The sequence below is a fragment of the Carassius auratus genome, chromosome 40 (genome assembly GCF_003368295.1).
Source record: "Carassius auratus strain Wakin chromosome 40, ASM336829v1, whole genome shotgun sequence".
Taxonomy (NCBI): domain Eukaryota; kingdom Metazoa; phylum Chordata; class Actinopteri; order Cypriniformes; family Cyprinidae; genus Carassius; species Carassius auratus.
In genome coordinates this window covers 6,098,054-6,121,268 of record NC_039282.1, presented here as the reverse complement: position 1 = coordinate 6,121,268, position 23,215 = coordinate 6,098,054, and the positions used below count along the sequence as shown (strand labels likewise).

Here is a 23,215-nt window from a genome sequence, read left to right as displayed (position 1 = left end):
TTGTTCTTTTTGAATGTTAATGATATATTTGAAATTAAAGGGATTAAAAAAATATATAAAAATACACAACTATTTACAAGAATAGCAAGGAAACAATGGAACAATACAGCACAATATACAAATTATTTAACAAATATCAACACAAATTAATTATATGTTAGCTATTTATGTAAAAAAAACTCATATTGTTCTTGATAATAATAAAAAATACAAGCAAATTACAATATTTTAAAACAGAGCTAGAAATATCAAAAGGTAAAAATTTTGTAAAACACTAAAAAATAAGTGTGCTACATAGAGCTTTCAGAAAGAACATTTTACAGATATGTATTAGACACCTGAGATCATGTAAAAAGCTAAAATAAAACACTAGCAAAATGCTAGAAATAAATTAAAAAAAGATGATGATGCCATACATCATCCTCTAAACTTTGCATTTTAGTTTATAATAACATAGATCAAATTTAAAATGCTTAATCTACTGAGGTTAAACAGGTTGTGTATTCCTACACAGATTATCTCTGATGAAACTGCATTTGATAGGTATGAGATTATACCACATCCATACCTAGACCTCTAGCCACTGCAGTCAGAGCTCTAACGGCCCCTGATGGCCCACCGGGCAGGGCCTCTTCCTCTGGATCCCCACTGACTTCAGTCACAGTGTTCAACACACAATACACAGATGTTTCATCACCTTTTAATCCACTGCCGTCGGTACACTCCAGGAGCTCTGAGGTTGAGGAAGATGAGGAAGGAGACGAGGGTGAGGAAGAGTGTTGGGGAGTGCTATTCCCACTGTCGGGATGCACTATGGGCTCCTTGGAGTGATTGGTTGTACCAGAGACCTTACGAGGGGTGCGTTTTTCAGCCATGTTTTTGATCAACTCTTCTGTAACCTCTACAGTTTCATAACGCACCATGTTGAGCCGCAGATACCCATCCTCGTCCTTCTTGTACCTGTTCAAAAAGCAATTTTTAGTACACAAAGGCAAATGAATAGCTCAGAAGAAAGTAAATACACTTGAAGATACTATTAATTGAATACCTAAAACGGGAGTGTCCAGATGGCCATTTGAGTTGATGCTTCTTTCGAAGGTGGAGGGTGAGAGTGTAACACCAAGAGAAGGTCTTGTCACAAAGGTGACACTTATACCTCGGAACCATGTTGTCCTATAGCAGACAGATATCACACGTTATTTTAAGGTAAGAATAAAAAGGGAAAACCATGAAAAACATGTTCATTACTCAAAATATAAACTAAAATGTGTATGTGTAAAAGATGATTAACACAATTGAACATCAACACACACAAAAAAAGTAAACAAATCATTTTTACAATGTATACAAAGAGAAAATGTCAGTAAGTGAAAAAAAAAGCAGAAATGCAAAGCTTATTATTAAAGCACTAAAATAAATCAGTAGAAAATATTTTGATTTTAGCTGTACAAGTGCATAAACTTGTAAATTAAAAAAAAAAACCCACCTGGTTATGTGTTACCGACACAATTAAGTCTTTACACATAAAAGGTCATTAGACACCATCACACTAGTTTTATACTTCGTTATGGATATGGCAAAATTATTTCCTGTAATAATCAACATTTTGAATCAAATGCTGTCAGCAGCGCTCAAAACGGTTCCTTTAAACATGAAACATGGCTGGGGTTATGGCACCCTCTGCTGCTGGCTGACCTCATGTACTCGTCTGTAGTGCTGGCTCATGGTGTGTGCCATGCGTGAAGAGTATCCACAGCCCTCTACTGTGCAGCGGTACGCTGCTCCCTCATTGTGTGTTTCCATGTGTCTCCGCAGATCATGCTGGTTCTTGAAGCTAAAAGGAAGGAGTCAAACCATTACATGTAAGAAATGTATTCTTCAGCACTTCACTGAGTGTATGTGGACAGTGTGCGAACTCTGAGCAGCCACCTGCTCTCACAGAAGTCACATGGGAAGGGCCTCTCATCGCAGTGACGGAATTTGATGTGGATCTTTAGGGTGGAAAGAGACGTGCAGGTCATGTCACAGAGAGGACATTTGATATGATTCACTGCAAAAACACAAACAAACAAAAAGGTAGAAGAAACTGAGGATTATATATAACACAACTGACACTACTGGATGTAAACAAAGCTGAGCTGAATAAAGACATTATTAAAACTGTTATTTTCTATCTTTTTTTCCATGTCTATCTTTAGTATTTTCAATAATATTCAATAATTCAACTGTATTCATAACTGAGGCAGTCCATCTGTTTTGTTGTTTGTATGTTTTTTTATTTTTATTTTCTTTCTGTCTGTTTAACAATACTTTTAAACCATTAATAAAATAATCAAAAAATACTGTAATTTTGCTGTTTTGAAACAATCTGTACTGAATAAAGCACTATATAAATAAATATGACATGATATACAAATCATCTTTAAATAACAAAACTATTTTTCAGATGTCTATTTTTATGAAGCATCCTAAATTTAGGGATGCATGACATTCTAATAATCATAAACTGATAATTATTTTCATCCTATAGCTGATATAAAAATATCATACTTAATAAATAAAAAATAAATACAGAACATTGAAACTAAAATGTATATTTTAGAATTACATTATAATGTACATTACATTATAATGTAATGTAAAATCAGGAAATGTGCAAGCACAACTTCATATCCAATAAATTTAAAGGGGTTATGACTTGAGAAATCTAACTTTCCTTGATCTTTTGAAGTTGTTGTACTATAAAAACATCCTGTAAGTTTAAGAGCTCAAAAAGTCCAAAAACAGCTTTTATTGAAACCAAGCTCTGAAATGAATCGTTTCAGATTTTGCCATTTTATTACGTAAGTGCAGTGAAAGACCACCTCTGACCACAGTAAACACTTTTACTGTAAGACACCAATCTGACAAGACTACCACAACATCTTAGTAACTGTGTTCATTCTAATGCTTAATCTGCGATCACTTCTATGTAATGATTCATGTACAGTCAGATGTTCTTTGTCTCAAAATCATTTATTGCTGTTTATGCGTCATCAAATCAAGCCAGTGACTACTACACACTGTTTCTCTTAGTAGCATGAAAATACTGTTATTTAAATTGAAATTAAATTATATACAGAAAACGTATCAAATAACGCTCCCTTAATAATTGCCTCACCATGCTGACGAACATGGTCTCTCAGAAGCCTCTCGTTGGCAAAAGCTTTGTCACAATGTCCACATGTAAGAGAATCTGTAATAAAATATAAAACAACTACAGACTTAAGTGATATTTAATGGACATTCTTAAACATCGGAGTTGCTATATGGTCAGCGAGTGAAGAGACGCTATCCTTAATAAACTGACCTTCTGGTTCTGCTTGTCTCTGGATATGGTCGAAAAACTTGGTATTGCTGGAGAACATACAGCCGCAGGTGGGGCAAGCGACCAGCCGCTCCTGTGTGTGACTGCGCAGATGCTCACGTAGGCGGTACTTGATTTTAAAGAAAGCATCGCAGCCTGAAAAAAAAAGTAAAAATTATTGACATAGGAACATTTGAAACGCTGGTGAAACCTTCCTGCTTTCAGCGCCTACCTGACCAGCTGCAGAAGAGAGCCTGCTGTCGATCAGGAAGGGGCTGGAGCTCAGTGCAGTGTGCATGCATGTCAACATGACGGTAGAACCACTCAGGGTTATTAAAGGAGCTCTGATAAAGCAAAATAAATAAATAATAGATAAACTCATTGTATAACGTCTACGTTAAAGGACTAATTCAACCAAAGATGAACATTTGCTGAAAATAGTCAACCTCAGGCCATCCAAGATGTAGATGAGCTTGCTTCTTCATCAGAACATTTTGTAGAAATTTAGTATTATATTCAATTCAAGTTTATTTGTATAGCGCTTTTTATGATACAAATTATTGCAAAGCAACTGTACAGAAAATTAAGTTTCTACAATATTCAGTAGTACCGTAGCTTATAAGTGGTGACTGTTAGTTTATGTGAATATGACAGGAATTTTCAGAAAAAGTAATACTTACTTTATATTATTTTCTCACCAATGGATCCTTTGATGCGAATGAGTGCCATAGAAAACATGTTCATCTTTCATTTTAAACCCTCAGTTCGGGCAAAAATACCTGTACATAATCCATAATAACATTTCATCCAGTGGAGAAAGTCCCTCCCCTGTTGTCCTTTCAAATCAAAATCCACTAACATATTTATTTAGGACTGATTTTGTTTGCATTCGGCACTTAAAACGTGCATATTTCTCTAATGATTCAGACATGCCTGAATTTTTTTCACTTGAGAAATCAACATTATAGATATAGGACTTGATGGATTGGAGTCGTGTTGATTACTAGTAGACTGATGTGAGGTTTTTATCAGCTGTTTGGACTCTCAATTTGACGGCACCCATTCACTGCAGAGGATACAATGCTGAGCAAGTGATTTCTCTAAATCTGTTACTATGAAAAAAAAATATATATATATAATTTACCAACATAATGGATGGCCTGAGCACATTTTCAGCATATTAAAATTTTTTGGTACACTATTCCTTTAACGTAAAACAGAAATCAATGTGCTACAACACTAACATCACAGTGCTGCCACTGACAGACGAATCCCTCAGAAACATCCGGGACTAGGCTGCTGCTGTGAAGGTCCTGAGTGCAACTAGGCAGTTCGGGGTGGGATTCGAGAAGCTGAGTCCCAATGTATTTCAGCTTGCTGTGGAAGATGTGGAAATGGGCATGAGCGATCAGCTCACTTTGGCTTCCCATCGCCAGGAACTCACAGCCCCTCCATAGACACGGATAATCCTCTATAACAGACAAGATATCATACAAAATCATCCTAATACATATGCACTGACTACGATTTTAAACCAATTCAAATGTTGTCACAGACATTGCATTAAAGATCTGCCTCATTTGCCTACATATGCATGCATTACAATGTCCTACCCAGTTCCTCCATTGCATCTCCTTCCCCAAGATGCTCTTTGAGATGTAGAGACATATGATCACTCAACTCCTCCATGCTTGGACTCTTGAAAGTACATGATGCCCACTCGCATGCCACCACTATTTTGGAGACATTTCTTCTTTTTGCCATCGTTACCTTTGAGAAAGCGAACAACTACATCAATGAAAGGCTTCAGTATACTAAAGATATTGGATTTGGTAATGACAACACTCTTACCGTGCCTTTAAAACAATTAACGTGACAAGACGTCAGCTCGTACGATGTAAACAAACGTTTAATTGCTCGTGATGTAAACAAGGTCGAGTTCTTGTTGTTTACTTCACGCTACACATACTAACAAACCTCATTACAACAACGTAATACACCAGAGAGGTTATGAATGATTAAAGTCACTTACTATGATGTTAATGAGTCACAGGCTGGTTTGAGGATCAGTTGCTAGTTCAGTTTCATTTATTAACTGGTGAAGATTTAGAAGCGCGAGCACACGTTCAAGCATCAATGTAAAGGAAACTCACATAGTTTTAAAATATACTGAGAAACCGGCCTCTGTTCATTAAAACTGCTTCGTTGTTTGGAAAAGTAAATTGCCTACAACTTCACGTCCGTAGAGCGGAGAGAGGAACGCGCGTGATTTGTTTGTTTGAGAGACGCAGAAGCTCGTGACGTGTGTTTCCGTGTCAGAGACAAAATAAAAGCCTGCCTGAATTTTTTTTTTTAAATTAAAAAAGCCTGCCGAATCCTTTGGTTGACATGGGGATTACAGAAATATTCGAGTAAATACAGCTTTACAACTGTGTGGCAGTGCATTGCAATGTATTTTGACAGAACATGAAAAAACACATTATGCAATTATTAGTAGTATTACTGGAGTTCAAAGACATAAAATTAATAAAATAATGTTAATTAAAATATGATAATAAGTAGTTGGAATTAAAAATGTGACTTTTTTGTGCTGTTCTCTAACTTTAGAGCTGGGATGTTGTACATTTGAAGAGTTTTACATTAAGAGTTCAGTGGAACAACTGTGTAAGAATATTTTTTTTAATTTGGAGCTACATTGTCTCATTGTCTTCATTTTCACAAAACCACACCCAGACAGTATTGTGCAGTGACTTGAATTAGCCAACACTATGCAGAGCTGGGGACTTGAATTATTTATTGAATTTTGTGAGGATGACCGAGTAGCTGCTTGGAGTTCTGTCCATCTGCAATGTTTCTTTTCTGACAATGACAGCAGGCAGCACAACCATCCCCATCTATGTTTTTAAAGTATAAGATTCTTACATAAACTCACATATATGATTTTATTATGTCTCTTTAATATATATATATGTGTGTGTGTGTGTAGTGGATCAGTTTTTCACAAGTGTGCTTCAGCCATATGTAGAAAATTCCCTTAAGTCAAAGAAACAGTTTTTATGTGGACATATATATGTATATAGTATAGTATAGTATAGAATAGTATAGAGATATATTTATGTTTTAAATAAATAATGACAATTTCCTGTTCTTTTAAAAGATTTATATTGCATGAGGCCATTTTCCATTAAAGGATGATTTATCATCCATGAAAGTTCAAAGTCACAAACCACATTGCAAATATATTGTTTTTACGATTTTAATCAGTTTCATTCAGTGCAAGCTCACACACAACACAAGCACATCACACTTAGAATTATCACTTGGACATCTGATGGCCCTGTGTTGCTCAATGTACAGGCACTACTGTTATGGAAAGCATAGCTTGAGGATAGCACCTAGAATAGTGTGTTCAGCACGTGTAGGACAACCCAGGAGGAGCTCGGGACCAAGAGGCTGGAGATTTACACTGAGAGGGCTCTCACCGCTCCAGACCAGATCGAGTCAGAATGATGATTAACATACAGATGACTATGAAGGGCATGCTTCTGTATGTCAATCACATGGACCTCAGCTGTATGCTTAGCAGCATTCTTCCCGATTCAATCATCCATATTACAGCATATGCAAGGAAAGCAGGCAGTTTTAGGTTTACATCAGTAAATTCTCTTATTACAAAGCATGATGCATATGAGAGCACATCTGAATGTTGCTTTATTGAGAGCAGAGCAAGCTAACCTTAAATATGTCTCCATAGCATAAAGCTCTACACCACATGGTTACAATAACACTTTAAGAGAGACCATGCCTTAGTTTTTTTTATAAATGACTGGCACTGTTGTCGAAAGATCTGAAATACTCTTTTTGATTCTTAAAAGTGAAGCTGGATCATGTTCATTTGTTGAACATGGTACTCTTGTTGACTTGTTAGGCTCCTAACTGCTAATTTCAAGTGTAACACTGTCACACAACCTTTAAACATGCAGTTTTAGATGTTAAGACATTCTAGCGTTCATTGTTGACCATTTGTGAGGAATACAACATTGTTATAATCCAAATGTGTAATGACAAATATTACATCTTAGTGTATGAGCAATGCTATTGATGCATTTAATTAGAGTGGTTCTTATACTTTAAATACAGTCCATATCACATTGCTTGAAAGAAAATATCCTTATTTTTGCACTAAATATTTTTGAATGCAAGAAAAAGCAAAAACCTTATCTTTTATAATAAGGCATTTTGGCCGTTTGCTCAGAGGCAGCATGCAACAAGGATCCGTGAATCATCTTTGCCACAGAGAAAGCTATTGATGTACATGGAAAGGGAGCAGACACAGGCCAAAAGCAAAGATAGATTCATAACAGACTGGACAGTGGCCACACAGTCAAGACAAATCAAGCAGACAAACCTTATTCCACTACAACACGTAGGTAACGACACCATCAGAGTCGGGCCATTAGAGTAAGGTCATGAACAAGGGGATGAGAGTCCTCTATTCCATATTATAGCCTCCTCAACCCCCCCAAACACAAAAGTGCACTTAATCTTTTGTCTCAGCTAGTCTGTTGATCATTTCTTTGCTTTTCTTAGTGACCCCTCCTTCTGGCTTTGGCTCCCGGTTGCTCACTGAGGTTTTCTTCTTGTCAGCTTGACTCCCAGCGATTGGCTTCTCCTTTGATTTTTTCACTGTTTTGCTATGGCTTGTTGTCTTTTTTGGTTTGGAAAGTAATATATTATGCTTCTCCACCTACAGAAAAAAATTTTTAGACAATTGTACATTATTTCAAACTGATATATACATACATACATACATACATACATATGCTATTCCTGTTTGTTTTTAAAAAGTAAACACGAAAAATAAAAATGTACTTTACTTTTACCATATACACTACAATTCAAAAGTTTGGGGTCAGTAAAATGTATTGATTGATTGATTGACTGATTCACTGAGAGAAAACTTTTATCAAGCAAGTTGATCAAAAGTGATATTTCTATTTCAAAAATCCAAAAGATTTCTGTTTTTCATTTGAACTTTCTATTTATCAAATAATCCTGATAAAATATTGCATGGAAAAATGACAACATTAGAATGATTTCTGAAGAATTGTGGAACACTGAAGACTGCAGTAATTGCAGCGGAAAAGTTTTGCCATCACAGGAATAAACTGCATTTTAAATGGAAAACAGTTACTTTGAATGATAATAATTCACAATATTACTGTTTTACTGTAGTTTTTTATAAAATAAATGCAACCTTGTTGGACATAAGAGACTTAAAGTATTTGAGTTTTTGAACAGTAGTGTAATGTAATTTGTCATTTTTACCCACAAACCTTAAGCACCTTCTGACCTTCTGACGGGCCATAGAGTTAGGAAACAAATAAATAAACAGGAAAATTGTGTAATTTACAGTCATAACACGATCACTGGCTCTCCAGTGCACACTGTACATTTACAATGTCAATAAAATAATTTAGAAAATGTGAATCATGATTCAGTTAGTACTGTGGCATCCAAGTTAGTATCTCATGACAGAAATACGTGTTAGGATGTGATTGTGGACCTTGAATGTGCTAAATGCAGATGATGTGTTTAAAACAAAATGTAATTTGTTCTACAAACTCAAAAAAAGAGATGCAGTCATTTGTGATGAAAGCTTGTGTTTAAGCCAAGTCCTTTAAAGCAAGCTATCAAAATTTGTCACAAAGGTTATATAGCATATATAATATGTGACTAGTTAACCTTCACTTTCCAATTATAGAACATTTCTGTTGTTTTGCAAGGTTTCCATATTCTAGCAATGTTGTGCTTTGCACAATAGCATTACCACAGTGGTCAATGTGAGCTTAGTTTTGATACTAATGGAGTGGAGCCCTATTAGTATCTCTTGGCACTCAACCACTTCTGCTCCATGTTTCTGAAGCCAGAAACCTTGCACAAATAATTTCTATACACTTGCAATGCAAACCAAAGAGAGCCCCTCTTGATAGTGAAGATACTACCGTTTCATGCAAAAGAAAAAAAACAGTGTTCAGAAAATCCTCATTGTAAAGGGGATTTAATCAGCAATGGTCCCACTGAGGATCTCTGTGATGGGGCAGCTGTATGGTGAAATACTCTAGATCCATGCTGTCCAAAAGAATCACTGAACACACCTGACTACAGAACAGAGCTTCTGTCACTGTCAGAACAGTCCTATGAGAGTGAGAGAGGGAGGGGCTACATCAACACATTACATGCACATCAACACTAAAAGACGGTCCTAGTTTAACATATTTGGTTTTCCATTAAAAAGGAATCATTTTAACCCAAAATGAAAAATCTGTTACTTTTATTTCCAAACTAGTATTACTTTCTTCTGTGGAAGACGACTCAAGAAATTTTGAAGAATATACTACTCAGGACTAGGGCTGTAAACAAATATTCTAAATTTGAATATGTATTTAAAAAACGAATTTCGAAGGTGAAAGTTAATATTCGAATAAAAAAAAAATGTGGGAAAAAAGGCCCGCGGTAGAAGAGGCGTGGTTGTCCGCTAGCGCGCCTGAGGGTTCAGGGACAGGTCACAGCCTCAAAGGAGTTGCACTGTCTGGCACAGCATCACTGCTGAAAGTTAACGCGTCTTCATTGAAGATGCTCGCAAGTGCAGAGCCCAACTCGACCGCAGCAGAGAAAGTGAGGTAAAATTGTTGGCCCCGCGAGATAAAGTTGTATGCAAGCTATTTAAGATACAGTTAGCATACCATGCTTCGACCACTAGCAAGATGAGATCACATCTCAGAAATGTGCACCTAAATGAGCATGGCATAATGTGTGGAACTCCAGCTAAACAGTCACGTCTTGACACTTAATGTTACTTTGCATCGCCCGCCGCAAGCTCTTTGTCTGCAACATGACAAGAGGCCATAGATAAAATAATTTCGTTTATTTGTAAGGACATGAGACCGATCAGTATCACGGATGGGGCACGCTTCGGGGAGTTCTGTCAAGCAATGGATCCGAGGTTTGATTATTTATCGTTTCATGTCAAGGAAAAGTTCCATGTTTACCACAGCACAGCTCACTCGGAGCATTCAATGTCAGTTCTATATGCTGTAAAACTTCAATTAATGTTAATAATATTTGTTTCAATCACTGAATGAAGCCTGCTATATTTGGGACAACAGTCGTGACCTTAAATTGCTTGCACAAAAATTTGTTTGTTCATTTAAACAGTTATGCGCAGAGAAGGGTGAGAGAGCGTGAGGTCTGCAGTCTTGGCCATTAGTTGATTTCCTTGTTTTTGTGTAGGTAATACATTGTCATATATTTGTTTATACTTAAATACACTATCTTTACAAGTAGTAATGTCTCTTTGTATTATTTTGGCCTGTTATTGACGTAATGCGCGTCATTGACAACATGCACAACCAGATGTTCGAATAGTTTGAATATTTGTGTATTTTTTAGAGGGAATATTCGAACATCATTTTTGAGTAATTTTGACAGCCCTACTCAGGACACAAACCTTAATCTATAAATCTTAATTCTTTACTTAATGTACTGTATGTAGGATTAACACAGAGTGGTTGAACTAGGTATTGGAGTCCAAATTAAAAATATTGGAGGTTTTTTCCACCTGGCCCCTCCTCCTCATATTTGACGGAGGTTGCCAGATTGACACCAACAGGAACGAAGGCACTTGACGATGAATGAAATGAAATACACTGTGTTTTCTGCCAAATGGCAACCCGGGTGCCGAGATACAATTGGGTGAACTGCCAATGGGTGAGTTTCACAAACCAAAACAGAGACCGACTTTCAGGCCCGGAAAGCACATTTTCAAAAGAGAATAACTGCCTGTAGCATTCTTTTTCAGATAAACAAGTGTGTTAACTTAGCATGTTTCTTAAATATCTGCAAACATATTATGGTTTAGTAGAGTCAAACTTACATACAGCACCTTTAATATTCAAAATGTTTTAATGATAGAGATTCTGAATAATAAAGCCCCTGATGTCCGTTCCATGAACAAATCGTTTCTATAAAGAAATAGTTCACCCAAAAATGAACATATTTACTCAACCACAGGACATCCATGATTAAGACATAGATTTGGAGAAATTTGGAAGTTTCTTACAAACTTTTCAGTTTTTTTTTTGTGGGGATTACTTGTGGATTCTTGTGATGTCTTTATCAGCTGTTTGGACTCTCATTTTGACGGCACCCATTCACTACGCCACTTTTTGTATTTTTAAGATGGAAAGTCCCATACCCATGGGAGTTAATGGCATTGCAAATAGCAACCAGTACAATTCTTCAAAACGTCTCCTAAGAAAATTAGTCATGCAGTCAGTGATGTTATTGTTAACTAAAACTATTATACATTTTTCATTAATTAAAATACAGTTTGAAATATAACAAAATTAAAGTAAAATATTAGATGAAAAACGTAAACATAAACAAATGCTTTGAAAAGAAATTTTGCCTCCACAACTAACTGAAATATAAGTTTAGATTGAAGAGCTAAAAATACTTAAAACTAAAATTAAAACAAAAATATAAAATAAAATAAAACTATATAAATTTTAACAAAAAATAATAAAAATTACAAAAGCACATTAATTACTTAGAATTAAATCTGAAAAGAACTTTAATAGTTTACAAATAATACTCAAATAGCACTGCATGGAGTGTTATGGGGTAAATTAATGGATGAACTATCCCTTCAAGACTTCGTTTTTCTATCTCAGAACTGATGGCATTAGAGTGACAGATGTTAGAGGCTCATATTAATTAAATATTTCTGAAAAATTCATAATCTTGCATTACAATTTCACCTCTCACAGTACAATTAAGTTTCTGATGATAGCCCTCATATCTGAAATTATTGAGTTCATCACTATGGTAATAAAACAGGGCACCTGAGAAAGCATCCTACCTTGCTGGACTCTTTGCTTGGTTCACTGTACAGACTTCGTATCCGACGGCGATCCAGCAGCTTGTTGTCTGTGGCATGAGGCTTGACCTGCTCTCCTTTATAGGTGGCACTGTAACTGGTCTCCAGGTAGGTCTTCTCCTCCACTAGGGGTTTGTACTGAGATTTGGCTTTGATGGGTTTCACTGGTTTGACATCTCTGTAAGCCTTGAACTCCCTCCTGGAGAAACACAGACATTTTGTAAATTAATCTTAGGCTTAAATAACTACACATAGTGTAATCATAAGTGGTTTATGGTTCATTGTCAGAAAACTAAAACAAATAACATGACTAAAGATAACAGATCAGCAACCATAAGGTAATGTATATGCTTTGTTTAAATGCCATCAAAAATTGAGGTACAGATCTATTTAAAGAGAGTAAAGTCAATATTCAGCATAATTACCCAACCAAAACAGATGCCTTGTAAAGAAATCAGGACAAACTAATTGGGACATTGAGGTCTTGTATTACAGCTTCATGCAGAGTGAGTGTGCACAAAATCATCTGAAGACTCTAGAATGACTTGACATATTTTGGTGTTAAAAAAATAAAAAAATAAAAACGCTTCAGGCACCCACTTAAGAGGAAATTACACTGGTAAGTTGCTGATAAAATGCAGATACACAATGCAACAATTAAATGAATGCAAAAGAATGATGCACACAAAACTGCTGAAATGAACAGTTTCATATAATATTTACTAAAAATTAATGTAAAAGTGATTAGACAAGGACATTGTTAGCAGATGCTGAAAACTAACCTTAGGATGTTCTGGGAACCAAAAATTGCTAACTAGGAATCAGCCAATCCCAATAAGATAGATATAGCCAGATAAGATATATATTGCCAGGCAATATGACCAGGTTTACTTGACAATGACAAAATTCATAAAAATGAAACAGATTTGTATTATATCTACCTATATGAACTTCCAGATGTGACTTCCTCCTTAATCTGCCTGTTGACAACATCTGCAGCAGACCTCCTCTTTCCCTCCACAGGAACATCTGGCTGCATTTTGATCCCCTCTGACACATGCTCTTTTTTGTCTAACTTCTTTCTCCTTTCTTTACTCTCTTTTTCGTGCTGTTTTTCTTCAATCTCACATTTTTCCACACCGGTCTCAACCTCTGAAGTGGACTGCTCCTGTTTGGAGAACTTGCTCTCCGCCTTACAAGGTGCAGCAGGAGTGGGTTGTTTGGGGATCCACGGATGATCTCCTCTTTTCGGAACGGGCCACGGTTTGTAATCTTTCTGGTACTGAGTCAAGTTGTTGAAAGGGGTCTTTGATGGCTGATACTCGTTTCTGGGTTTGCAGCTTCGTTCCGGACGCACACTCCATGCTTTGAAATCCTGGCGCATCACAGAAGCGCCTGAGCCGTCTTGAGATGCTGCTGCAGCGGCATCAACTGCGGCGAGAGTCGCTCTGGTCAACGCCTCGTGATGAGCGCCATGGGCAGGCTGGGATTCTGTGATGACCGGCTTTTGTGATATTAATGGTTTGGGTTGAGGGTGCAGATGTTGCACCTCGGCCACATCTGAATACTTCGTGTATACCAAAGGCACTGCAATGTCACCTTTGTCGAACTCACTCCAGAAGCGGTTGATGCAGCAAGCCCTGGTGATACAGGGCCATGCCATGATCGATAACGACGAGGCGAAGTCTTGAATCTTACGAGAAACGATTCAGAAATGAGGACTACAACGCATACAATCTTTTTTTTTTTTTTAAATCAGAACAACTATGCTGTTTCCATTAAATGTCCCTTAAAATAAGAGAAATCCGTCCAGATTGTAGATATTCCCTGTATCGTAGCGCACGCGCTTGCGCACTTCTCTCGGCGAGTAATTTCGACGCGCTTGTTTTCTCTCAGTTACGGATGTACATTAAAGATTTCTTTATAGAAACGACACCGTCCAGGCGAGTCCGTTGGCAGTTGTATGACAAGACACCGCCCCGGTTCCCGTGTTTCCTCGGAAATCGCTCGTGGTCTGCGGAGAGAACTATCACCTGCAGCCGTCAGCGTCTGTCCAGCATCGGGTGGAGACGCCGCTCGTTTAACCATTTCAAGACTGGAACACCTCCACATCCACCCACGACTTAAACCATTTCTACCAGCGAACGCTACATGTTTTTGGGACTTGTTGATCTGAAGACCGGTTAATAGCATATTACATGATATAAGGGTCTAAAATTAGTTGTTGGTGTATTTCACAGCTGTGAACTATAAAAACATATCATAATAAAGATACAACTGCCATAAACAATATTTAAAACTTCTATTATTGAGATTTAATAAAATTGAGCACATGTGCTAAAGGGACAACGGTGTCGATTTTAACAAAACGTATTACTTAATAAATTAAAAACACTTACATGTACAAAATATTCCCGCACTTATATGCAAAATGTATGTCATATACAATATCAAATTATGATATTGTATTGTTTGCAATTTTTTATTAGGTGTTATGGGCCAATTAAACATGACATGCATGTATAGTTTTAAAATCTGGGGTGGATATCGGACCCACCCTGCATGAATGAAGCTACATCCACTTTTCTTTTGTTCTTTTCATTCTTACATGTGTACAACATACCATCTAGTGGTGCCTGCATTGATAGCAGCATGTGTTGCATGTGGATGTGTTTCCTTGTGTGTAACCCATGGGGTGGGGCCCAGTCAGCTCAGTGCATATATCAGTGATGCCGTCAGTGCTCTGCATCTAACTTCCATTGCATCCACAATGCATGGGCAAACTGCAAAGTAATACCTTATCCCAATTCAAATACCATGTCAGAAATTTCAGAAGCAGACAAAGTGGCAAAAGTGACAAATAAGAAAAAAGAACTGACATCATAAACCTTAGTGCAAGCCTTTCTAATGGATTTCTTGGATAAGAGATTATTTGCACACATGCACAATCTGTTTGGCCTGCTGTTCTGTCTCCTCAAATTTCCTCTCTTTTGTCTTTTCCCCCTAATCAGTGGTGGAATGAAAAGTAAGGCAACAACATAGATTTTGCAGTTTTTTTTTTAGTTTGAGTGCTTTAAATTTGCATGGATACAAACCCTCTTGAATCAATAAGAGACCTGTAGCAGCTCCTTGGGTATTTCAGGTTTGGTACACTCTCATTAACAAACTTACAGTATGTATTGTAATTGAACCCACCCATCTATTGACGCTAGTTAAAAATCCTATAATTGTTTTAAGAAAATACATACTTGCAAATGCTGCTCTCTTCGGGAGCAATGTGGAATTGACTAAATACAAACCAACAGATGTTATCCATGAACTATAATGTTAACATCACTTTTCAATTTATCTTATGCATTTAGCTTTTGCATTGCAAACAGGATTTATCGCATTTACAAAATATTTACTAAACATTAATAAAGACAGTGATCCCGCGAAACCGATGGTGCTCACAAAATACAACAGAAGACAGAATGCTGTCTGCATGAAGCAGTGCTCTGCATCTTTTGTATTTTTATGCAAAACTCTTTAGTTGGATATCTACTGGAGCAAGACTAAAATTGATCTGGTTATTACCAACAATATTGATACATGAATGTCAAATCTGTTTCAGTTCCTGTTTTTCATAGGAATAAATATACCACTACATTTCCAAAGAGTAAATGGTAATGCTTCAAGTTTCATTTGTTGAAACTGGATATATACATTAGTCAGCATGAACTAGCAATGAATAACAAATGCTGTATTAATATTAACTAATGTTAATTTCAATGTTTACTAATACATTTTTTAAATTAAAAGAAGTATATTTTGATATCTTATGGAGCTATTAATATTTAATGGACCTGAAGAACTAATAAAGAACAGTTGTATTTTTAGTAAATAACACTTAAGGTGAACAAATACTGTACCAAACGTTTTCTTACTTTTATTAAATGCATATCTAAAGGGATCTTTTTGTAGCCACCAAGTAAATATAAAATGGTCTAGCCGCAGTAGTGTACACCTGTGACATTAGAAAGAATTTACATCCTTATAGAAGAAGGCATCAAAAGTGCTTTCATTTTATTTACACTTTGGGCCACTTTATACAAAAAAAAAACTTGTATTTAATGGTTGATTTTCAAAGTTTTTCTTCCGTCATTTATCAGTGAAGTCAAGAAAGTCGAGCAAACACAAAGCAAGACCACTCTGCAAATTGCAGATGCTTAACTGGTGAATCTTTTGAAGGTCCTCACAAATGTAAAAATAGTACTATATTTCGCCATGGGGGGAAGAGAAAATAAACAACTGGCATTGTGATGAAAAACAAAGGGTAATTTCAAATTAATTACACAACTCATTTCCAGCTTAAAGATTTTTGCGGTTGAAAACTTGGAGAGTCTATACATACACACACGTTAATCACTCTCACTTTCTTCTGGGTAAGTTTTTAAATAACACTGAACCATTTCTTCCAGGTCTGTTTTTATATGATAATTGATATTCAGCACAGCCAGATTCTTACATCTTTGGTTTACCGTGGTGTCTGTGAGGTAAGCTTGTAAGCGTCGTTGGGCGGTTTCACAGTGATTCCCATCTAGCTTCAGCACTGGCAACGTGGCTAATATTTTCAAAAATGCATTAACATTAGGGAAGAACTTGACATCAGAGTGCTGAAGGGTTTTGTGAATGGTGCATGGCAAGCTTACTTCCTTCCCTCTGTGTTTCCATTTTATCCTCCAACAATGTAGTTCAGCGGGCAGTGTGTCTGGATGGGGCAAATCACTCCTGTAAATGTCGGCATGGGTCTCCTCGGAAGTATTAAACCTCATTTGGCCCATGACTGCAGGGACGAGAGACAAGCACTTGAGCGCCTTGAGTTGATTCTCAGAGAAGACGTCCTTGACCTCCTGCGTGATGTACTCCATAACCGGCAGAGTAAGATACTCCTTAAAGAACGACTCCGCCTGTATTTCCATGGTCTCCAGCACCTGTTGCTTCCGAAGGAACAACCTCGGGACTTTCACTGGGATCTCCATTGCAGTCGCCAAACTGACTGCCTCTTCAAACCAGAATTCATGGTACACTTCAAGATTGTCCAATACCTCGTGCAATGAATGAAGTACAGCTGTTAAGCTGTTGGCCGCGAAAAACACATCAATGGTTTCTCCTTGTAGGTTCTTACCAAAAGCTCTGGTAAAAGACAATGCATTCTTCAAAATAACCAACGTCACAATGAACTCAAAGTCCGCCAAGGCCTCAGCAATGGCGTAAGCGTCACTGGTGATTTGGTCATTCCACTTCAGATCCTCATTGTCGTGTATGCTGTCCATGCACAGCAGAAGCGCCTCCATCAAATCGACGGCCATCTCAAACACATTATGAAGATCAGTCCAAGTTGAACGCGAGTCCTCTTTGAGAATGTTTTCTTTTTCTATGTTTCCCTGACACAGGATGGAGATAGCATTATCAAGTTCACTCTGCAGCAACGGAGATGCTTTAAAAAACGCATTCGTCTTCTTCAGAATGGACATCACATCTTGCACTCCAGTCAGTGGCATGCCGTTAGCAAGATGAACATTGAGTGCACAGGTGGAAGTGGGCGTGATCACCGCCATGGGATATTTCTCCTTGAGTTGGCCAGCGATGACCTTCATCTTGGTGCCAAGTATACCAGATCCCACATGCGCTTGTCCTCTGCAGTGCTCCATACTCAAGCCCCATCCCTTCGTCAACTGAGTCTCCAATCTCTCAGCAACGGTGACCTCCTCTCCTTCAAACGAGAGGAACTCTATGAATTCCTCTCTAAGAGTGTTTGCCTGGTCTACAAAGCGCAGGAATATGGGAAGGTGCTCTCCTTCTGGGAACTTTACTAACGCCCCTGTGATGATGGAAAAGAAGCGGCATTCTCGGACTTGCTGAAGGATCTCTTCACGGACAAATCTCTCGCAAACCTCCAGCAGCTGCCTCTGCTGGATGACCGAACAATATTCCTCATTAACAGCCGCTGCCTCAAACCTCCTCCGAAGATATTCATCACCTGCATTGATACGGTTCTCAATTAGCGCTTGAAAGTTACTATTAGTCAAATGCCGTTCCTCCTCCTTAGAGCGCATCTCATCTTCTCTTGCATTACTGAATGGAAAGTGCTGCCTTCCTATCAAAACCATGACTTCAAAGGAAGACCTTAAGAACTCTCTCAGGTCTTTTTGCTCAGGCGTCAGCTGAGGGATGGCGTCGGCTTTCTCGCTGTCATCCTGAGCATCACAGTCTTTTTTTGAGAGCAGCTGTTCAATTGAAGACTCCACTAAAGAAACAGACACACAAATGTTCAAAGCAATGATCATTCAGAGCTACATTTTTAATCAGGTTAATCAATTGATCAGTTTCAGCTTCACAGAGTGATACACAGTGGTGCCGTAGGCAAAGGCGAATATTAAAAATTATCTGCCCGCTAAATGTTGCAACTGACCAATCAGAATCAAGTATTCCACAGAGCGGTGTAATAATCAACGATATCTTACTCACATCTTCTTTCTTTGATTTTCCGAACCTCTTCATCTGTCTGAGTAAAACAGGAATGGAAAGTGTCACTTTATCACTACCATGCTAATTTATAGTTACATTTATTAACTTATTAAGAATGTGAAATATACTTTGGACTTTGAAATATGACACTTTTTTTTCGTTAAAAAAAAAAGTTTAATAAAAACAGCGATGATAAAAAAAATTCTACCAGAACTTTGATGCGTTTGCGATGTCTGCTGTGAGGATTGCTGAGGTGGCTGGTTAAATCAAAAATCGTGGGAATAGCAGTGTCCCTTAGTACTGTCCTGTAAGGGCTCTGAAAAAACAGTAACAATCATTATGGATTTTGACAGAAAACAAGACCTTTAAAGGGTTAATCCATCCAAAAATGTCGTTGCAAACCCGTAAAAGTTTTGTTCGTCTTCGGAACACAATTTAAGATATTTTGGGATGAAAACAGGGAGACTTGAGTCCCATAGACTGCCAAGTAAAAAAACAGTGTCAAGGTCCAGAAAAGTACGAAAAGCATCGTCAGAATAGTCCATCTGCCATCAGTGGTTTAACCGTAACATTATAAAGTGACAACAATACTTTTTGGACAAAAATAAAATAAAAATAATGACTTTATTCGACAATTCCTCTCCTCTGGATCTCTCCAAATCAGTGTAGCGCCAAACTATCTTAAACTGTGTTCCAAAGATGAACAAAGCTTTTACACGTTTGGAACGACATGGGTGATTAATGACAACATTTTTGGGTGGAGTAACCCTTTAAGTCTTTAGAGATAATATGAGAAAACATTAAGGTTTCTGTACTAAGAGTAACGTTAAATGCTTATAATCAAAAACAAAACAATTGACAAATTACAGTGCATTACAGTTTTGCATATCATGGCTGGTTCAAAGTGCTTGGCACACAGTCGGTAGTGCTTGTTCAGCTGATCCGGAGTTTTCTCCTCCAGATCTGCCCGGCGACAGTTCTCCACCCACAACCTACATCTGTGCAAATAAAGTTTTAATAAATACACAATGACTCATTTCTTGCATAACGCTTTTTGTAGAAAACACTTATTCACTTATTAGCCAGGAGAACTGAACAAATGAAAAAACACTGAACACTGCTGACGTTTATATTCATATGCTTTGTTGATGGAAACTACGGTAGCTGCTACATCATGGTGTTTTTCTCTCTCCAATTTAAACACTGGATTTTGATTAACAATATATATTTGTATTACAAAGTTAGAAGAGGTGAGATCTATTCAACACCTGCAATAAAACATCATAGTATATTACTAATATAATTTATCCAAATGGTATAATATCCAAGATACACATTTCTAGTAACTGTGCAGTTAATTCTCATATTGTATTTTCAGTTTTGGTATATTTGTCCTACTGAAAATAATAATAATAATTTAATTAGAAAAGTTATACTGACCTATTAACATTTTGTTTATATACATTGTGTGTGTGTGTATAAATCAATAATTACAATTTTAAGGATATTTCAAGTATTTCAGGTGATTTGTGGTATTCTGAATCCAATTTTTCTTTGTAAATGGCAAAACGTTCATCTTACTGATTTCAAAATTAAGGATTCATTAGAATATACTGAATTTTACAAAAAACTATCTTCTTAGTTGATAATTAAGTATAGTTATTTTTGACAAAACATCCCATGTTTCAGTTGTGACAGTAATGCTTTGGTAGCGACCAGATCACATGAAAGAATTGTACCTTGCATACTAAAACATTACTAAAATACTAAACTGCATAACTGTACTGAAATTTAGCTTATTGTCCCCAAATATGAGGATTATTTGTTCCTTTTTTTCCCACTACCGACACAATGATACAGAAACGCCACCAAATGTTTCGGTAGTGACAATATCAGATCATTTTGAACTTTTGATCTCAAAGATGCTAATCAGCACATGGTTAGCTAGCACAGTTCTAAACAGTTGTACACACATAAAAATGACAGGATATGGAATAACTCTCCAAAAAGTGTGCTTAACTGCAGGAAAAAACAGTGTTTTAGAGGTAAAATTAACTTAGCCAATGGACTAAAACATTCACTGTTTCGGTGGTAACATAGAAAACGTGGGACACTTTAACACAGTTTCATAATTTACAAAGAAAACATAAAATAAATATATATATTTTGTAACTTCACATTTTAAAAGAATTAAAAAGATATTTTGAAAAACAACAATGGGAAACAATTTAATTTTCAGAAATTGAAATGAAGGGGTTATGGTTCGGGGCAGCCACCTCCCAATAGAACGTATGCAATAAATAATGATTATTTTTATATATATTAAGCTTATTAATATTTTCAATATTTAGATAAAAGAAGGATCTTAATAAACATCTAAAAACTTAAATGCTTTTTAAACGTGTTTTCTGGTGGTGGGACAGCATTTTGGACAGATTTTGTAGAATGGCCCTAATTCAAAATGTTCAGTTAAGAGCAGAAGAACAGTCTACACTATCTAAACTTCTGTTAACAAGTGATTCACCAAAAACTTTAGCGAATGACATTATATCATCACGATGTGAGTGAGAAGCCTTGCACTGATCGTGTCGAGCACTAATTGCACTTCAGCTCTGTCCGAGAGATCTTCAGCAGCTTCAGGAAGTACTTTCATTTCAGTCGTCAGGTTTAGTAAACGCCATCTAAACACAGAACGATAATATTATGAAGCTGTATATATATATTTAAAGCCATACCTCTCCGGGTCCCTCGGAAACCTAAAGAAAGCTAAATCGGACTGTGTGCTTTTCCTGGTACAGTTCGGAGCGGCACAGAAATTTGGCATTGTGCATTTAATATCTGATGAAAACCTTTCAAATCTTTGTAGATACTCTATTAGTTATGATGCCATTAATACAATCATCTCAACATTACACAAATGAACAAGGCGCGCAAGAATGAAACACTAGTATTTGTTGGCGTGCCAACCCACAATGCAATTCGTTTCGATCCCATAATGCACCAGCCATTTGGTAGCGATTAGCGAATCGTTCATTTGAGTCGGATCTTTTCAATGATTCGGTCGAATCCGTTCACAAACCTGATTCGTTCGAAACGATTCTCGAGTGAACAGCTCTCTCTAATAATCATACTAATATCAACATCTCGTGAAGTTGTGGATTAAATATACATGGCGCTAGTATAAGATTTGTAGTGTCGGATTTACTTTGACGTGAAAACTACTACAACATAGTACAACTAAACTATTATATCATTTTAAATGTTTCTTGTACCTAGTTCTGTCTTTGTTTCTCTTGTTTGAAACACAAAATTATCTTTTTTCTACATTAACAGTTCATGTTACTATGTGTTGCATAATCTATAAGTTCGAAACTCTTTTAATCAGATGTGAATGTTTTTCACACAGAAATAATGACTACACGTTAGTTATGTTATACAGAAATAAACATTTCTGTATTGAAACCGTTATAGAAATAGTTATATAATAATAATAATAATAAAAAGAAGAAGATTGTTAAAGCAGCTTTACAGTAATCAGAATATATGTATGTATATGACTCACTGTGCCGTTTTCACATACTTTTCTTATAGCATACTAACTACTAATACATTTCTTCCGAATGTGTAGTTTTACAAGTTTACTAGCTAATAAAACTTAAATTGTGTGTTCAATAATTCAGTGTTGTTTAAAAGATTGTCATTCCTGTTTTAGGAATATTATTTCCCCAACAAATCTAAATTAACAAACAAAAATATATCTTTGCTGAGATGTGCGTCGTGATTATGTAATGACGGCATCGCGCAATGACGTCACAACATTGTTTAGCAAAAAAAAAAAAAAAAAAAAAATCCACCTTCCTTTAGCAACTTCCTCTGAAAATAAGTTGGCAACAATTGATTCTCTCATTAAAGCCGTGTATCCTGTAGATGGCAGCATCAGAGACCGGACAATTATAAGCTCTTAAAATAACCTATTTTCAATATTTTGAATAGTTTGTTTGAATATTTTGATGATCTCAGACATGTTTGTAGCAACCAAACCATGTCTCTGTGCAAGATTCAATGGTCATTTGTGATGTTTTTGAACATTATTTTCTCCTCAAATTGTATCTAGATTTGGCAAAATAGAATGTTACTGTTCTGCAAATATGTGTGGATCGACAACAGCCTTAATTAACACAATGATTAAACGTTATCAAATTAAACACTCGTACAAATATACAAGATTGAATAGCGGTACTAAGCATAACGTAACCACAACGCTAACACTATGCTACATTGTTGATTTGAAGACCAGTGATTTAAGCTCTTTAAATATGCCGCGTGATTTCATAACTACGTCATGACGTAAAGAATCACTGAATCCGAAACGATTTTTTAAAAAGAACTGTTCGAAAGAATCGATTTCATGCTCAAAT

General features: G+C 36.6%; 3 protein-coding genes across 4 annotated transcripts; all 3 read right to left on the bottom strand.

Annotated features, from left to right (window-relative positions):
• Nucleotides 1-6: 6 nt before the first annotated feature.
• On the bottom strand, nt 7-5,655 carry LOC113058391 (histone H4 transcription factor-like). 2 transcript variants are annotated; one of them, XM_026226247.1, is made up of 10 exons: nt 5,379-5,655; nt 4,960-5,116; nt 4,591-4,817; nt 3,579-3,690; nt 3,350-3,502; nt 3,161-3,235; nt 1,930-2,050; nt 1,696-1,834; nt 1,049-1,173; nt 7-960 (listed from the first exon to the last, which is right to left on the bottom strand). In XM_026226247.1, exons 2-10 carry the CDS (start codon nt 5,108-5,110, stop codon nt 552-554), a joined length of 1,512 nt encoding a protein of 503 aa, XP_026082032.1. In that variant the 5' UTR covers nt 5,111-5,116; nt 5,379-5,655; the 3' UTR covers nt 7-551. The 2 variants fall into 2 exon arrangements, with proteins under 2 accessions (XP_026082032.1, XP_026082033.1); XM_026226248.1 differs by lacking the exon at nt 5,379-5,655 and adding an exon at nt 5,198-5,351.
• Nucleotides 5,656-6,590: 935 nt separating this feature from the next.
• LOC113058388 (microtubule-associated protein 6-like) lies at nt 6,591-14,617 on the bottom strand. Its single transcript, XM_026226239.1, has 3 exons — nt 13,229-14,617; nt 12,270-12,486; nt 6,591-8,093 (listed from the first exon to the last, which is right to left on the bottom strand). Exons 1-3 carry the CDS (start codon nt 13,948-13,950, stop codon nt 7,887-7,889), a joined length of 1,146 nt encoding a protein of 381 aa, XP_026082024.1. The 5' UTR covers nt 13,951-14,617; the 3' UTR covers nt 6,591-7,886.
• A 1,277-nt stretch (nt 14,618-15,894) lies between these two features.
• LOC113058387 (52 kDa repressor of the inhibitor of the protein kinase-like) lies at nt 15,895-21,783 on the bottom strand. The gene is made up of 5 exons (XM_026226238.1): nt 21,533-21,783; nt 19,675-19,795; nt 19,006-19,113; nt 18,798-18,834; nt 15,895-18,576 (listed from the first exon to the last, which is right to left on the bottom strand). Exons 1-5 carry the CDS (start codon nt 21,619-21,621, stop codon nt 16,688-16,690), a joined length of 2,244 nt encoding a protein of 747 aa, XP_026082023.1. The 5' UTR covers nt 21,622-21,783; the 3' UTR covers nt 15,895-16,687.
• Between the last annotated feature and the right edge of the window lie 1,432 nt (nt 21,784-23,215).

Bases quoted from the DNA above. Each gene is read 5' to 3' on its own strand.
- LOC113058388 (XM_026226239.1), bottom strand. From the start codon at position 13,950: ATGGCATGGCCCTGTATCACCAGGGCTTGCTGCATCAACCGCTTCTGG. The intron at 12,487-13,228 runs GTAGATATAATA...GTGTTTCTCCAG, and splicing joins ACATCTGGAAGTTCATATAG to GAGGGAGTTCAAGGCTTACA. The intron at 8,094-12,269 runs GTAGGATGCTTT...TTTTTTCTGTAG, and splicing joins CAAGCAAAGAGTCCAGCAAG to GTGGAGAAGCATAATATATT.
- LOC113058387 (XM_026226238.1), bottom strand. From the start codon at position 21,621: ATGCCAAATTTCTGTGCCGCTCCGAACTGTACCAGGAAAAGCACACAG. The intron at 19,796-21,532 runs GTATGGCTTTAA...TTATTTGCACAG, and splicing joins TTTCCGAGGGACCCGGAGAG to ATGTAGGTTGTGGGTGGAGA. The intron at 18,577-18,797 runs GTGAGTAAGATA...CTGTTTCTTTAG, and splicing joins GAAAATCAAAGAAAGAAGAT to TGGAGTCTTCAATTGAACAG.
- LOC113058391 (XM_026226247.1), bottom strand. From the start codon at position 5,110: ATGGCAAAAAGAAGAAATGTCTCCAAAATAGTGGTGGCATGCGAGTGG. The intron at 3,691-4,590 runs GTTAGTGTTGTA...TTGCTTTATCAG, and splicing joins GTCAGTGGCAGCACTGTGAT to AGCTCCTTTAATAACCCTGA. The intron at 1,174-1,695 runs GTCAGCCAGCAG...TGTCTGCTATAG, and splicing joins ACTACAGACGAGTACATGAG to GACAACATGGTTCCGAGGTA.